General features: G+C 43.9%; 2 protein-coding genes across 2 annotated transcripts in view; both read right to left on the reverse strand.

Moving 5' to 3' along the window:
- Positions 1-4,042, reverse strand: part of ilk (integrin-linked kinase) — an 88,813-nt gene extending 84,771 nt beyond the window's left edge. The window contains exon 1 of the mRNA XM_060909667.1: positions 3,934-4,042. The gene's annotated coding sequence lies outside the window, so the exon portion shown is untranslated. The remainder of the gene's footprint in view (positions 1-3,933) is intronic.
- A 7,529-nt stretch (positions 4,043-11,571) lies between these two features.
- Positions 11,572-15,042, reverse strand: timm10b (translocase of inner mitochondrial membrane 10 homolog B (yeast)). Its single transcript, XM_060909472.1, has 3 exons — positions 14,856-15,042; positions 13,257-13,352; positions 11,572-12,933 (listed from the first exon to the last, which is right to left on the reverse strand). Exons 1-3 carry the CDS (start codon positions 14,880-14,882, stop codon positions 12,628-12,630), a joined length of 429 nt encoding a protein of 142 aa, XP_060765455.1. The 5' UTR covers positions 14,883-15,042; the 3' UTR covers positions 11,572-12,627.
- Positions 15,043-18,139: the final 3,097 nt, after the last annotated feature.

Below are 18,139 nucleotides of genomic sequence, written 5' to 3' on the forward strand. Positions count from 1 at the left end.
CCGGAATCCGCCAACGTCCACGTATTCAATCCAGATCGTGTCAGCTCCGGTGCTGTGTAAACATTCAGAATATGCGGATACGCTGTGCTGAGCTCTAGCTGGTGTCTCATTGGACAACGTCACTGTGACATCCACCTTCCTGATTCGCTGGCGTTGGTCATGTGACGCGACTGCTGAAAAACGGCGCGGACTTCCGCCTTGTATCACCTTTCATTAAAGAGTATAAAAGTATGAAAATACTGCAAAGACTGATGCAAATACTGCCCATTGTGTAGTTATGATTGTCTTTAGGCTTGCCATCCTTCCACTTGCAAGTAGTAAGTGATATGCACTGGGATCACACACACAGCGGCTCAGTCCCGAATCGTGGCTTGTGCACTTCACTCGCGCGCTGTGTGAGCTGCGCAGGGCCGGAGTGCGCACCCTCCAGAGGGCACTCGCTGTTCAGGGCGGAGTGATTTGGAGCGCAGGATGCCTGCAGAGCCAAGCATATCCGTGTATTGGCGTTGCTATGTGCACGCAAATCGTGTATTGGTGTTGCTGTGTGCACACTAATCGTTTTAAAAACGTTAATCTGATGATCTGCTGATACGGTCTAATGTAAACATGGGCTAAGGTGAGGTTTACATTAGACCGTATCAGCGGATCATCAGATTAACGTTTTTAAAACGATTCGCGTGCACACAGCAATGCCAATACACGATTCGCGTGCACACAACAACGCCAATACACGGATACGCTAATACGGATACGCGGAGTTGTTAAGACCAACAACAATAGCAAGATCGCGAAAGGACACCATTTTTAAACGGCGAGAAGCAGCAGCTGTACAAACGCGAAGTCTCATTCTCATCTCATTAGGCCATCCTTAAAAAAAAATCCGTTTCCTGTCCACCGGGTGGGCAAAAAAAATTTCAGTAGGGAGGGAGGGATTTATTTATTTTTTTTATTATATATGGATGGATAAGAAATCGCAATGCTGTGTTTGCTTTTTCTTTCAGTACTTTTTTTTTAATTACAAAAGCAGACATTTAATAAAATGACAGTTTAATCAACTGAAACTTGTACAAAACCTTTAAAAGTTAGCATTTTAAATGCTGACTGCAACATTTGCAAAACTTTTACAAAGGTACTTAAAATGTCCGACACACAGACTTTTTGTAGTTCTAAATAGACCGTTAGGCCTAGTTCGGATGAAATTACACTATTAAAATGATCACTGAATGATTTGTTTTTCTGAATCTTTACTATTTTGTTGTTCGCTAGAATACCATTTTGCGATTTCACACTTCAGCAAATGTTTGAAAACTCCGGATCTCCTTCCTTCATGGTGGCTCCCATTTTTTTGTGCCGCACGGCGCACGCGCAGAGCTGATTCGACAGGGCTTTCCACAAGCGCCGGCTGCCGGCCACACAATTAAGTCCAGCCGGCTACTTTAATGACTATTTTTGTAGCCCACAGGCTCTAAATATTAATTTTCGATTTTAATAAAATTAAATGTTTATCTAACGGACTGACAATAATGTCAAACTGAACCGTTGATCAAGGGAGAGGCCTCTGCATGCTCTTACGACAAGGCTTTCATAGATAGCTTTTCGCAGACAGTTGTAATTTATCGATGAGCAGGGAGTAATAGGCGGGCGCGATGTTATTCACCGCCACAACGCAAGGGGGCGCGAAGTCGCTAGGAGTAGTTGGTGGGTGTGGTTAGTGGAGTGTTTATCCTCCGGTTACTTATAATGACTAGAACTGGAGTCGTATAGATGTACGTACTTCCTTACTTCCTCAATCAACCGCTCTTCATGCTGCTCCATCTTCGCTCGTGTTTTTAAAAATGCAGGTCGTGAAAACAAACCAAACCGGGAAAGTAGGGAAGCGGAAGTGCGTGTACAGCGGATGTAGAGTGGACCAATCAGAGCCCTCTTGTCTGCGGCGCTGTCTGCGAGGCTTCTGCGGTGGTCACAATTTTTGGGAGGTGCGCGCAGAGCGTCTGCGAAGGTGGGGGGGCTATGCAGACACTGTCTGCGAGGACTGGGTTGTCAGCATAAATTGGCCTTAACTCATCCGCGCTCCGACATGCGGTGTGCATGCGCACTCAGCTGTGTGAATGTGTCATGCACCGAAAATAAGAGATTTACAAGCCAGGAACGCCTCATGATGCAATACGCAAGAAAAGAAAGAAGATTTACTGCCATTTTACTTTGTATTTGAGTAAAGTGAATAAATAAATGGTCTGTGGAAAATACATTTAACCCTGGGAACTGCGTGCACAGGAGTTTATTTTGTGTTTATCCCCCCGGCTACTTATTTGTCATGGCTGGCTAGTATGAGCCTTAGTGGAAAGCCCTGGGAATGCGGAAATGTCAAGTTTGATTTTAGATTTACGAACCCGAAAAAAATGTCGAAAAACCGGCGTTAAAAAAAAAAATTTCACCCGCACAAACGGCACTCACCCGGCTGGTGGACCGGAAACAGAACGTTTTTTTAAATAATGGCCTTATCTCTAGCCGCTTTATCCTGTTCTACAGGGTCGCAGGCAAGCTGGAACCTATCCCAGCTGACTACGGGCGAAAGGCGGGGTACACCCTGGACAAGTCGCCAGGTCATCACAGGGCTGACACATAGACACAGACAACCATTCACACTCACATTCACACCTACGGTCAATTTAGAGTCACCAGTTAACCTAACCTGCATGTCTTTGGACTGTGGGGGAAACCGGAGCACCCGGAGGAAACCCACGTGGACACGGGGAGAACATGCAAACTCCACACAGAAAGGCCCTTGCCGGCCACGGGGCTCAAACCCGGACCTTCTTGCTGTGAGGTGACAGCGCTAACCACTACACTACCGTGCCGCCAAACGCGAAGTCATCCATTATTATTATTGTTGTTGTTGCTGCTGCTTCTCCGTGTTGTTGTTGCTACGATGTTCGCACCAAGGTTTATACAAACGCAGCGACGTAACTGGCGTATACAGCGACGTAATGACGTGGCTTCCCTTAGCACCCCAAGCTATGAAAAAGCAAACTGGTTCTCAGCTGGCTCGCAAGTTGAACGAGTTGTGAACCAGCACCAGCCCTGGAACTGATTTGGTGGAAAAGGGGTATCAGTCTGCTGGCGGATCCGCACATGACGTCACGAATCTGAATCAATACGGCTTGGGATTTTTCCAGACGCGTTTTGTTCTTTTATTTTTTTCTGCTCTAAACAGATGGTCTTGTGCAAAATTACCCTTCTAGATGAGTGTGTAAAAGGACATACTTTCATATTAAAAAAAAAAAAAAAAAGCACCAAACTGGTCCAGGATATGCACTTTAACTGGACAGAACTGAAATGGGATCAGTGACTGCCAAATCCATTGTGATGACGTCACAACATCACAACAATCCCACCTCTACATATAAGGCAATGAAACAGTCTATAACCATCTGTATGTTAAAAAAAATACATGTGGAAATTGCTAGTGTCTATATTGTATCTTTCTAGCTAAAAAAACCCCATAAAAATAAAATAAAGCGTTGTTTTAAAGGTAAAAGTGTGTGATGTTAATAAGAGCTGTTCTGAGGTCTGTGGTTTGAGCTGCAGTTTGTGTCCTGAGGTAAAGTGCAGGAGAAGAGAGGGGGGGAAAAAAGTCAACTTTTTTTTTAACTTTAATATTCAAAGCGTGTATGTTGTAAAAGAAAATTAAGCATTAGGAAAGAATTAAAACTGTTCCGGCTGAGTAAAATCCCCTGTTGTATGTGTGTGTATATAAAGATATAAAAATACAAACGAGTTAGCATTTTTCATTGAGCTAGCCTTTAGCCGTTTAGCCCACAGCGCCGTAGCTTTGATGAAACCAGCAGAGCAGTGAGTTACTCACAGGATTACTACACTGAAAGTCTGAATGCAGCTTCGTCAACGAAGTGAACCATGAATTAAAATCATTACCTGTTGAAGCGGCAGCTCTGGCTGAAGTGAAGCAATGAGAAAGGACAGTGTGGAGGACACGAACCCTCAGAGTCCGCACCCTGCTCGGAGACTCGGCGCACAGGAACCGCCTTTCTGCCTCAGTGAAGCAGGTTCCCTCAGACAACACACCTGCAGCGCCCTCTGCTGGGAATCTGCTAAACCCATGCCCTCTGGGGATGATTTCTTTTGTTTTGTCTTAGAACAGGGATTCTCAACCTCATCTCATCTCATCTCATCTCATTATCTCTAGCCGCTTTATCCTGTTCTACAGGGTCGCAGGCAAGCTGGAGCCTATCCCAGCTGACTACGGGCGAAAGGCGGGGTACACCCTGGACAAGTCGCCAGGTCATCACAGGGCTGACACATAGACACAGACAACCATTCACACTCACATTCACACCTACGGTCAATTTAGGCCGAATCCCATTTCACCCCTTGGACCAACCCCTTGGCCCTTCCCCTCCATTTTGCGCGTTCACGTGAAGGGGTAGGGGTATCCCAATCCCAGTTAACGCGGAGGGGTAGGGGAAGGGGGAGGGCTTCTGTACCCCTCCAAACGGAGATTTTCCAGGAGCTGACTCCGAACGAAGGGGTTTGAGTGATTTCCCACAACGCCATGCGGATTTCAGCGAGATTTCATGCGGATTTCAGAAAGATGGCGGTTCCCGCGGCGAAAGATTGTCATAAATGTATTTTCTCCATCATTTACGTGTTTTAAGTTGTTATCCAGAGGAAACACGCCGCTTGATTCGCTTTCGAGCTGAGAATGAGCAGCGATTTCTGAAATCCAAGCTGCTGCTAAAAAGCTTTGGGAGTGAGTATTGTTTTCGGTTGCTTGACTGCGTACGTTTTGTTCTGTTATTCTCGCTTTTATTGTTTACATGAGTGTTCTGACACCTCATTCTGTCGGATGTGGTGCACGAAGCGCCAAAGATATCCCATTCAGTGGTGTTAGTTAACAAATCACACCCTGCCAGCAGAGATTTCTGCCTCTGACTGTAGCGGCTGGTCGCAGCCAATGACGCATTTGGTCGCGTTTTGCTAACGTAAACGCTGACGGAGGTACGCGATGACGTATGCGATCGTTGAAGGGCTATCCCAATACGTAAGGGTTGAATTTCAAGCCCTATCCCTTGTAGCTCAGTTTCAAGGGGAAGGGCCAAGGGGAAGGCGGAGGGGAAGGGGGAGGGGTAGGGGTAGAAATTAGAATTGGGATTGGGCCCTAGAGTCACCAGTTAACCTAACCTGCATGTCTTTGGACTGTGGGGGAAACCGGAGCACCCGGAGGAAACCCACGCGGACACGGGGAGAACATGCAAACTCCGCACAGAAAGGCCCTCGCCGGCCACGGGGCTAAGTGCAGGAAGAGTGTTTATTAGCAGTCATGATATTTACAAAAACAAAACACAAACGAAAACAGAATCATAAAGCAGAGCATTTAAACAGCATTATGGCTAGAAATAAACAGTGATGATACTTCACAAAGCCTCTGTGAAAACAGCGCCCGTGACTGTACCTTCTGACTGCGCTCAAATCAGTATCAGGTGTTTCCCATAACGACTGGGTTCCGTGAGCGCGTGCGCGGCCACTCAAGCAGCGCCAGACTCAAGCATGCGAAGGCATGACAGTCAAATGTTTGTCTTTTCCAGATCTGCTTAATCATTGTACATGTTAATGGATATTGAAGAAAATATTTTTTAAAACTCCACAACTTTTAGCTCACGTGTATATTGCTATGCGTCACCACCAAAATGCCTCATTTTCTTCGATAGCCCATCGCAAAGCATCACGAGCTGTAGTGTGACCATAGCTTAATGAGACGGATGTAACATCGGATGCAACCCAGCAATTGTACCCTACTATTGGCCCTTTTCCACTACCCTTTTTCAGCTCGCTTCAGCTCACTTCAGCCCGACACGGCTCGCGTTTCGACTACTAAAGAACAGCACGACTCAGCTCGCTTCAGCCCTGCTTAGCCCCTAAAACTCGCACCGTTTTGGAGTGGGGCTGAAGCGAGCCAAAGCGAGCCGAGTGGGGCTGGGGGCGTGAGGAGACACTCCCCTGTGCACTGATTGGTGAGGAGGAGTGTCCTCACATGCCCACACACGCCCCGCGAGCACGCTGGGATCTGTAAACACCGTAAACCCGGAAGAAGAAGAATTACGAATTACGAGAATTTCTGAAGCCTTATGCGCCTCGCCTCATCTATACGCTCTTGCCAGTATCTGTTGGTGTTGTCGGTGACAACAAGCCACATCACCAAGACCAGCAACACTAACGACTCCATGTCCTCCATGTTTATTGTTTAGTATTCGGGTCATGAGACTACCGCTTTAAAGCTCACTGATGTCACTGTTTGCGCCGCTTAACGACATCACGTGACGTCCACCCACTTTCTCTAACTCCACCCAATGTGTCCACCCACTTCCAGCCAGCACGGTTCAGCGCGGTTGTAGTCGATATGCAACTCCAACATCCCCGCTCAGCTCGACTCAGCCCGACTCAGCACGGCACGGCTCAGCCCGACTCAGCCGCGTTTGTAGTGGAAAAGCGGCATATGAGTAAAAGTTCACTTCAACTTGGAAAAAAACTTCGCAGCCCACTAGATGGCGCGTCGCGGCCGCCCAGTGGTTGAGAAACGCTGTCTTAAGGCCTCTGCATGCTCTTGCGACAAGGCTTTCGCAGATGGCTTTTCGCAGACAGTTGTAATTTATCGTTGAGTGGGGAGTATAGGCGTGCGCGATGTTATTCACCGGCACAACGCAAGGGGGCGCGAAGTCGCTAGGAGTAGTTGGTGGGTGTGGTTAGTGGAGTGTTTATCCTCCGGTTACTTATAATGACTAGAACTTTTTTTTTTTATAATGACTAGAACTGGAGTCGTATAGATGTACGTACTTCCTCAATCAACCGCTCTTCATGCTGCTCCATCTTCGCTCGTGTTTTTAAAAATGCCGGTCGTGAAAACAAACCAAACCGGGAAAGTAGGGAAGCGGAAGTGCGTGTACAGCGGATGTAGAGTGGACCAATCAGAGCCCTCTTGTCTGCGACGCTGTCTGCGAGGCTTCTGCGGTGGTCACAATTTTTGGGAGGTGCGCACAGAGCGTCTGCGAAGGTGGGGGGGGGCTACGCAGACACTGTCTGCGACGCTATCTGCGAGGACTGGGTTGTCAGCATGAATTGGCCTTTAGAGAAACACTTTCCAAACACAGACCTGAACTTTTGACTTTGCTCGACCAGAGTTACCTGAACAGGTGGTGGAGATGAGTCATATCTGAGAGGCTTCTTCATAAAGGCGCTCACAGGGAACCTGCACAAGCACGCGTTACTTCAGGTTGTGTGACGGACATACAGTACCTTTATCCTGAACTTCGCATTTTACCAGCCTTCAAAATAGGAAATCTCACAGTCATAGAGCATTTTCTGAATTTGATTCCATATTACTTCAAAATGCCAATGCCAACTGAGTTCATATTAAAGGAGCACATAGTAAGGAATGTCCCTTTGCAAGAATATACACCATTTATTTTGTCTGCTTTATTGAAATTATTCCTTATGAGGGGGCCGAGCAGTGAAGTTAGTGTATGGCTGCATCCGAATACACATACTTCCATACTATTCATACACAAAAAGCAGTACAGGAGAGCGGGGAGACTTGGGACAGTTTGTATTCCGTTACTGTAGACCAACTACAGTAACGGAAAGCAAGAAGAAAAGCCGTTATGTTGCGAAAGAAAGGAAACGCAGGACCAAACTAATAAATATCAGCGGTCAGCGAGCACCTCGGTGTGATCAGCTGTTCGTTTAGCGACAGAACGATGGAACTGTCAGCACACTGTCAAGGTAAACCTGTAGATGGCAGTAATGCAACACTGGATGCCGGCCGCCGTAAAACCCAAAAGATGAAGAAAAAGAAGACGACGAAGATAAGCGTGCGCATGCGCACACTGAACTTCCTCTGTCTGCTTGACTGCGCGAAGTGAGCGATTTCATGCACATTACTTGCTCCTCAAATTAAATAACTTCCCAGCCACAGAATGGCCTGTTTTTTGAGATATTACAGAAATAAACATATATCACAATGACCAAATTTCAGAGGGAACTCAATTTCACCGATTTTATGAAATCGAAAGGCCGTCTAGTTTTAATCAAATGAAAAAAAAAGTTTCCATTTCTATTTTGTGAAATACTGTTTTGTTGAATCATCTGAAAAACCACCTCATGTAAGCGTATAAACTTTTTTTTTGGAGAGATTTGAGTTGTTGTTGTTTTTTTAATTCACTTATTTCCATTATTCATTTCTTAGTTCACAATTTCAATTTGTGCATTAAGCAGGTTAATGGAAACCCGGTGACTGTAATCTGTTTGTCGCTACAACACTTATTTACCAAGGCACTAGTTTACCACCAGTGGCGAAAATTTACTGGCTTGACTGAGATTTTGTCATTCTTGTACTTTTACTTTCATACTTTTAGTAAATCTAAAGAGTTTCTAATATTCTGCTTCAACGTTTACAAAAGTATTTATTTTAAGGTGAGTAATTGCACTTTTTTCTGTGTAAAGAATTTTAGGACGTTTAGCACCTCAGGGATACTCTGAATGAGTATCGGTGGCAGCAGCAGCGGCGTATTACATACAAGCTCATTTATCTCAAATACTGTCCTGAATTAGCTAAAAAAAAAAACTCTTCCACCTGGATTTTTGTTCATGAAGTCAGTGCTGAATTGTCTCATCTCATCTCATTATCTCTAGCCGCTTTATCCTTCTACAGGGTCGCAGGCAAGCTGGAGCCTATCCCAGCTGACTACGGGCGAAAGGCGGGGTACACCCTGGACAAGTCGCCAGGTCATCACAGGGCTGACACATAGACACAGACAACCATTCACACTCACATTCACACCTACGGTCAATTTAGAGTCACCAGTTAACCTAACCTGCATGTCTTTGGACTGTGGGGGAAACCGGAGCACCCGGAGGAAACCCACGCGGACACAGGGAGAACATGCAAACTCCACACAGAAAGGCCCTCGCCGGCCACGGGGCTCGAACCCAGGACCTTCTTGCTGTGAGGCGACAGCGCTAACCACTACACCACCATGCCGCCTGTGCTGAATTGTTTAGTGAGATATTAAAAAACTGCCCAAACTGTATGAGTTCACTTTGTGTAATAGACCCATGATGATTCCTACCAAAGCTGGGGTGATGCTTGCATTGAGGAGAAATATCCATATCTTGATCCATATGCAGCAGATGTGGTTGCCCAAGAGCACTGTAACTCTTGAAAACCAAGCTGATCGAGCCTACAAGTCTAATCCTGGCATTGAGACTGAGCTGATTATGTTTCCCAGATGTTGGACAATGGTTTTGTAAGGCTCATGGCTGCACCCCAAGCCATTATAAAATATGATTATTATACACGGGCGGCACGGTGGTGTAGTGGTTAGCGCTGTCGCCTCACAGCAAGAAGGTCCTGGGTTCGAGCCCCGGGGCCGGCGGGGGCCTTTCTGTGTGGAGTTTGCATGTTCTCCCCGTGTCCGCGTGGGTTTCCTCCGGGTGCTCCGGTTTCCCCCACAGTCCAAAGACATGCAGGTTAGGTTAACTGGTGACTCTAAATTGACCGTAGGTGCGAATGTGAATGGTTGTCTGTGTCTATGTGTCAGCCCTGTGATGACCTGGCGACTTGTCCAGGGTGTACCCCGCCTTTCGCCCGTAGTCAGCTGGGATAGGCTCCAGCTTGCCTGCGACCCTGTAGAAGGATAAAACGGCTAGAGATAATGAGATGAGATTATTATACACAGAGGTGGACAGTAACGAAGCAGATTTACTTGAGTACTGTACTTAAGTACACTTTTTGAGTATCTGTACTTTGAGTATTTTTTTTTAAACTTATGACTTTAAGTTCACTACATTTGAAAGACAAATATCGCACTTTTCACTCCACTACATTTCTATCAAGGTCCTCGTTACTATGAAGCGGCTTTGAAACTGAATGTTTATTTTTTTTTTTTTCTAAAACGTGATTGGTTTTTCCGCAGGTGACACTGAGACAGCCGATCAGTAATCACTAAGGTCACGTCACATCCATGGACTGTATCAAATCCAGTTTAATGATTTCTCAGCAGCTTTATTTGAACGTGATCAGTTGATGGCAGAATGGAAGGAGGTGGTTCTTCTGGAGCATGCACGCACCCATGGCCCATGAACCCATGTTTCAGTTTTCTGAAAGGAATAAAGATTCGTTTTGTTTTAAATGTTTACTTTGTTTGCCGAAAATGAACCACATCACGACCTACAAAAACTTGCTGTTTAACCTGCGGAAGCATCTTGAGGTAAATAAACGTTTTATTCCAAGAGAAAGCTTACAACAAAGTTATCTGTGCTTTTAGAGCTAGCGATAATGCTGCAACAGCTGTGCAGTCTAGTTAGTCAAATGACTTCCTATGGATTTGCCTGCCAAGTTGCCATCGCTTTGTCCACAGCTAACGCTAACACATAGCTACTTAACTTGGACGCTTTTAGTTAGCATGTAGAAACTGAGTTACGCTAACAGGAATAACGTTAACTTATCTGAAGTCCTTTCAGAAATATGTTTTAGCATAATCTTGCCAAATAAACAGAATGTTGAAATCTTTCTTCTCTAGTAGCGTTAGCTACCCAATATGATTTCAAGTTTGAAGAGTTTGCCAGCATGTCAGGTGGAGCGTCACTGACTAGCTAGCTTAACGTTAAACCATCATGATGGCACAGCATGTGGTCATTTTGTGAATTCACATTCCTGTCTTTGGTAGCGGCGTTAGGTTTTGTAAGTGTTGTGGCAATAATACAACGATGCATTGACAGAAAATGAACTTTTAATACTTAAGTATTTTTAAAAGCAAGTACTTCAGTACTTTAACTTAAGTAAAAATTTGACTGGACAACTTTCACTTGTATCGGAGTAACATTTGACCAGTGGGATCTATATTTTGACTTAAGTAATGAAGTTGGGTACTTTGTCCACCTCTGATTATACATGATATCCAACAGGGAACTTGTGCAGTCTGAGAGCAAAAGGTTAACCTGCATCAGTATTTTTCCCCCTCTTTCAGTTTAAAAAAAAAAAATCATTTTATTACTGTGAAGGAAATTTAGTAGATGAACATTCCTATTCTCTGTGTTTCTGTGTGTGTTGAGCTCAAGTGGCCTAATATACTGAGAAAGATGTTTTTTCTAATGTTGTAATCGCTTTTCTGTGGCCTTGGTGGTAATGAGCAGGGTGCTTGAGTTCGTCCTAACTACGCATCTTCTCATGATGTAACCACCTTTCCTGACCTCGGTGGTGATAAGCAGGGAGCTTGAGCTCTCCCTAACTCGCATCCCCCTGCAAATACAGTACCAGAGCACGCCAGGTGCACGCTTTAACAAAGCTTCATAGAAAATCTTGAGCCAATCACGTGAAGACACAAGCAGTGAGCAAATGCCTTCCGAGTATAATAGATAACATTCCTAAAACACAACTCAGAGTGCGCGTACTCTCGGCATCATCAGAAGTGGTGTCTTCTTCTATTCTTCTCTTTCCTTTCCTATTTTATATATCTGTTTATATGATCTACTATAATAAATAACTGAAAAGACGACTGCTAAGCGTTCTGAAGTGTTTATTAGAAGTTTCCATTACATTACCTTGCAGTAAATTGGGCAGCCTTGGCCTGAAGGTTAGAGAAGCAGCCTTGAGCCCAAAGGGTCACCGGTTTGATTCCTGGGACCGGCAGGAAAAATGTATGGGGGGGGGGAAAGATGTGAATAGGATAGGTTGAGCCGATAGGGCTGGGGTCTTGCCCAAGGCCCAACAGTGGCAGCTTGGTAGTACTGGGGCTCAAACTGACCCTCTAATCAATAAACCAGAGCTTTAACCTATTGAGCTACTCCCACCTCACAAAACCCAGTTATTCATAAAGCAACAACAACCTGAAATTAGATCATATTATGAAGTTGAAAGTACCTCAAAGACTTCATGATCGCATTTTTTTTTTTTTTCGTTCAAATGTGAAGTTGTTCTACCCATCTAAACACCATTATACAATACTTTTTCCAGTTGCTGGTCTTTTCAGTCAGATAATCACATATACTTCCCAATAAACATGATTCTGAATATCAGAAAAACACCAGCAATGAAACAATGTCACATTTTGTTGCCTCTGTGCCTGCTATCATTAGGAACTGGAAATATCCATGTCCCTCAAGACAATATTAAGGAAAAGTCACAATTTCTCACCTTCAAGTAGTTTTCATACTTGTTATTCTACTCAGTACATGCTTCCAGATAACAGCTCTGAGTAACGAACCTTGTCCCTGTCTATTAATAAACTAACTCTATGATGGTAGTCCTTCTCCCCCAGTAGAGCGATGTGTTGGGGTTGGTGATGATATGCTGCTGTTCATTACATTAATCTGCTTTTCATCTACATTTCTTCAAGAGATGCCTGCCATAGCACTTGAGAGGGACTCTTGTGTTGGTACACTGGGATTGGCAGGAAGGGTAGAGACCTTCAGTCCTTCTAAAAGCGGAGAAGTCACTTCCAAGGAAGCTTGCTTGGATGGGACTACTCTTGGTGCCTTAATTGCACTTTTTGTAATGATGACTGGGATTGGTATGGGTGAAAGCAACGCATCATTTGTAGACCGTGATGGTGCAGATCAGATTGTGCCATCGGTATTTGATGTCCCTGTCTGTTCTGCAGCAAATGTGGGTATCGGCACATCTGGTGGAGGAGCTGCAATGGGAGAGGTTACGACTGTGGATGGGGCATCTGATGAATTTAAACCTTCAGTAAGAGGCTCCGTTGGGCCAACTGCTTCGGTTGCCTTTGCTGCTTCTGCAGCTTTGCTCTCCAACTCTTCCATTCGCCGTTGGACCATGGCTGGCATCAGCTTTACATATGTGCCCATGAGGCGATGGTTGGAACGGATTAGTTTACCAGCACAATTGTCCACACAATGCATCTGAAGGGATCAAAAAACAACTGTCACTTGTCTGCCTGCTTAGTTCACGAACATTGCATGTTTTAATACCATCAAACCAGATACTTTATGATTATACCACAAGGTGTTCCCAGTGTTCTGACAACCTATATGTAACTCTTGAGGGCCAAAAAACTACATATATGCTCCCAAGCGGTATATAAAGGGAACAAATAAGTACCTTACAGGGTATCGCCCCAGTGACAACCTACTGTACCCCTAAAGGTAGAAAAATGTACTTTATTTCCTGAGAGTGTATAGTGTAGTTTACCGTATACTATAGTTCTAATGCATCCTTGACTTACTTCATCCATTGTGAGATTTCTGTAGTTGAAATTGTTCGTGCATCGCTGGAAGCAAATTTCCGTCATTCGATTATAAACCAAGAGGAAGTCACGAAGCTACAAAAAGCCCAAATGCAGAAAACAGTAATAAGCATGACACCTTCGGATTATGTCTACATCCCATGACATGCGGCTATAATTATCGACACCTTTTCAGATTTACCAATAAAAAACAATTTTACAAAGGTAAGTTTCAGTTACAACAGTTATTATTGGTTAATTAATCAACCGGAAGACCTGCCTCACCCTTTGAGCTTGTCATCTGATGACACAGCTTGTTACCTGAGATGGAATTTTTTTTAAGCACGATGAGCAATTTGAGGAAAACCCAGATGTTATCATCGCAGGTAAGCATGGTGGAAAGATCATGGACATGCTTTTACTTACCAAATTCACTGATATTTCATGATCTCCTTGTTGAAACCTACTTTGTTTCTTAGTCTTTCATTTGACGGTTGCGATTTTGTATCTAAACGTGTGTTTGAGAAGTCAAGTGAGGTGTCAATAATAGTGATCACGTTCACTGGTGTCCACCATTATCGACACCCTGTGGAATTAAGTGACATACGACTGTTATGGATCGATCTTTGTGTAACACTGTTGAAGTAGATGAAGTATTTAAAAAAATGAAAGTGCTGGGATTTATAATCATGTTTTTTTTTTCTGATTCATCACAGAATGGAATGTTTATTGAGTATTTGGAATCCGAGTGCAATAAATAGAATTAGACCAGAATTAAATTCCTCGCATATAAAAAATTACATGCCTGAAATATTCAGATTTTTCTATTCCATTCAGAAAATATATTTATTTTGCAGTTGTTTGTAAATATCTCATCTCATTATCTCCAGCCGCTTTATCCTGTTCTACAGGGTCGCAGGCAAGCTGGAGCCTATCCCAGCTGACTACAGGCGAAAGGCGGGGTACACCCTGGACAAGTCGCCAGGTCATCACAGGGCTGACACATAGACACAGACAACCATTCACACTCACATTCACACCTACGGTCAATTTAGAGTCACCAGTTAACCTAACCTGCATGTCTTTGGACTGTGGGGGAAACCGGAGCACCCGGAGGAAACCCACGCAGACACGGGGAGAACATGCAAACTCCGCACAGAAAGGCCCTCGTCGGCCCCGGGGCTCAAACCCGGACCTTCTTGCTGTGAGGCGACAGTGCTAACCACTACACCACCGTGCCGCGCCAGCATCGATATATTTATACTGTATAAAATATATTTTGTACTAAATATAAGTCTATGTAAAACAAATTTTAAATAAAAACTATGTTCTGTTAACTTAATACCACATACCGATTTAAAAAAAATAATCTGGATGTCGATAATTGTGGAACGGTGTCGATAACTGTGGACATACTTGTGGAACGGTGTCACGTGATCTGATACGCTAAGTAATCAGGAATCAACTCATTTTTTTCCAGTGGAAGTTTGAGTAATTATTCATCCACAATTTATCTATTTTAATGTATCTTCTATTTTTGCAACGGCCAAAAGATCGTTAAGGTGTCGATAATTGTAGCCGCTGCTGCAGTCTACTTACATTCCGTAGTTGTCCGTCGGTGTCCATAATCGTGTAGATTACAGTGTGTCAATTACATAAAATATCTGTAGACGCTGATATTAGCCGAATCGCTAATCGTTCCTTTTAAAAGGTAACTTTAAAAACAACGAATAGTAATTCCGATGTGGTGCAGCACGACTTTCACATGCGCGCAGCCATGTTGCTGTCACGTGACCAGAACAGCAGTGACGTCATGGCGGTAGCAGAACCCCGGAAGTCATTGAGCTCGATATAAAATCTGGAGTGGTCTGTAGAGACGAGTGAAGCCATCTGGCCGCCATCTTACCACTCACATCACGTGTATTTGGCTTGTGTTAAACCATTGCATCCGATCAAACTTCTCATCTCATTATCTGTAGCCGCTTTATCCTGTTCTACAGGGTCGCAGGCAAGCGGAGCCTATCCCAGCTGACTACGGGCGAAAGGCGGGGTACACCCTGGACAAGTCGCCAGGTCATCACAGGGCTGACACATAGACTTGCCCCAAGAAAAGTATCTCCTGACTTTTTTCCCCTTTCATTACCTCCTCTTATTTTCTCACCTTTACCTCCATTCCTTACTTATCTTTATAGCGCTCCGCTTCACTGTTATTGTTTTTTTCCTTTTCCAGTCCAGTCTCTGATCATTTTTTTTTTTGAAGGACTCTTTTACTGCAATAATTATTTTCAGGGAGATGACTTCAGTTTTTCTCTCATACAGTGTATCTTTCTCTTTCATATCTATCTATCTATCTATCTATCTATCTATCTATCTATCTATCTATCTATCTATCTACAGTGGTGCTTGAAAGTTTGTGAACCCTTTAGAATTTTCTATATTTCTGCATAAATATGACCTAAAACATCATCAGAGTTTCACACAAGTCCTAAAAGTAGATAAAGAGAACCCAGTTAAACAAATGAGACAAAAATATTATACTTGGTCATTTATTTACTGAGGAAAATGATCCAATATTACATATCTGTGAGTGGCAAAAGTATGTGAACCTTTGCTTTCAGTATCTGGTGTGACCCCCTTGTGCAGCAATAACTGCAACTAAATGTTTCCGGTAACTGTTGATCAGTCCTGCACACCGGCTTGGAGGAATTTTAGCCCATTCCTCCGTACAGAACAGCTTCAACTCTGGGATGTTGGTGGGTTCCCTCACATGAACTGCTCGCTTCAGGTCCTTCCACAACATTTCGATTGGATTAAGGTCAGGACTTTGACTTGGCCATTCCAAAACATTAACTTTATTCTTCTTTAACCATTCTTTGGTAGAACGACTTGTGTGCTTAGGGTCGTTGTCTTGCTGCATGACCCACCTTTTCTTGAGATTCAGTTTATGGACAGATGTCCTGACATTTTCCTTTAGAATTCGCTGGTATAATTCAGAATTCATTGTTCCATCAATGATAGCAAGCCGTGCTGGCCCAGATGCAGCAAAACAGGCCCAAACCATGATGCTACCACCACCATGTTTCACAGATGGGATAAGGTTCTTATGCTGGAATGCAGTGTTTTCCTTTCTCCAAACATAACGCTTCTCATTTAAACCAAAAAGTTCTATTTTGGTCTCATCCGTCCACAAAACATTTTTCCAATAGCCTTCTGGCTTGTCCACATGATCTTTAGCAAACTTCAGATGAGCAGCAATGTTCTTTTTGGAGAGCAGTGGCTTTCTCGTTGCAACCCTGCCATGCACATCATTGTTGTTCAGTGTTCTCCTGATAGTGGACTCATGAACATTAACATTAGCCAATGTGAGAGAGGCCTTCAGTTGCTTAGACGTTACCCTGGGGTCCTTTGTGACCTCGCCGACTATTACACGCCTTGCTCTTGGAGTGATCTTTGTTGGCTGACCACTCCTGGGGAGGGTGACAATGGTCTTGAATTTCCTCCATACAATCTGTCTGACTGTGGATTGGTGGAGTCCAAACTCTTTAGAGATCATTTTGTAACCTTTTCCAGCCTGATGAGCATCAACAACGCTTTCTCGGAGGTCCTCAGAAATCTCCTTTGTTCGTGCTATGATACACTTCCACAAACATGTGTCGTGAAGATCAGACTTTGATCGACTTTAAATAAAACAGGATGCCCACTCACACCTGATTGTCATCCCATTGATTGAAAACACCTGACTCTAATTTCACCTTCAAATTAACTGCTAATCCTAGAGGTTCACATACTTTTGCCACTCACAGATATGTAATACTGGATCATTTTCCTTAATAAATAAATGACCAAGGGCGGCACGGTGGTGTAGTGGTTAGCGTTGTCGCCTCACAGCAAGAAAGTCCAGGTTCAAGCCCCGTGGCCGACGATGGCCTTTCTGTGTGGAGTTTGCATGTTCTCCCTGTGTCCGCATGGGTTTCCTCTGGGTGCTCCGGTTTCCCCTACAGTTCAAAGACATGCAGGTTAGGTTAACTGGTGACTCTAAATTGACCGTAGGTGTGAATGTGAGTGTGAATGGTTGTCTGTGTCTATGTGTCAGCCCTATGATGACCTGTCGACTTGTCCAGGGTGTACCCCGCCTTTCGCCCGTAGTCAGCTGGGATAGGCTCCAGCTTGTCTGCGACCCTGATAAAGCAGCTAGAGATAATGAGATGAGATGAGATGAATAAATGACCAAGTATAATATTTTTGTCTCATTTGTTTAACTGGGTTCTCTTTATCTACTTTTAGGACTTGTGTGAAACTCTGATGATGTTTTAGGTCATATTTATGCAGAAATATTGAAAATTCTAAAGGGTTCACAAACTTTCAAGCACCACTGTAGGTAGATAGATAGATAGATAGATAGATAGATAGATAGATAGATAGATAGATAGATAGATAGATAGAACTATATGAAAGAGAAAGATACACTGTATGAGAGAAAAACTGAAGTCATCTCCCTGAAAATAATTATTGCAGTAAAAGAGTCCTTCAAAAAAAATGATCAGAGACTGGACTGGAAAAGGAAAAAAACAATAACAGTGAAGCGGAGCGCTATAAAGATAAGTAAGGAATGGAGGTAAAGGTGAGAAAATAAGAGGAGGTAATGAAAGGGAAAAAAAAGTCAGGAGATACTTTTCTTGGGGCAAGTTTGATCGGATGCAATGGTTTAACACAAGCCAAATGCATGTGATGTGAGTGGTAAGATGGCGGGCAGATGGCTTCACTCGTCTCTACAGACCACTGTATCTATCTAGCTTTATACCAACACAAAGGCTGTACAATACTTACTTTCTGTTTAGGACAGGTGTGAAACAGGATTATTTTTTCATGTTATTTGCCATTTT

Source organism: Neoarius graeffei, chromosome 25 (genome assembly GCF_027579695.1).
Source record: "Neoarius graeffei isolate fNeoGra1 chromosome 25, fNeoGra1.pri, whole genome shotgun sequence".
NCBI lineage: Eukaryota > Metazoa > Chordata > Actinopteri > Siluriformes > Ariidae > Neoarius > Neoarius graeffei.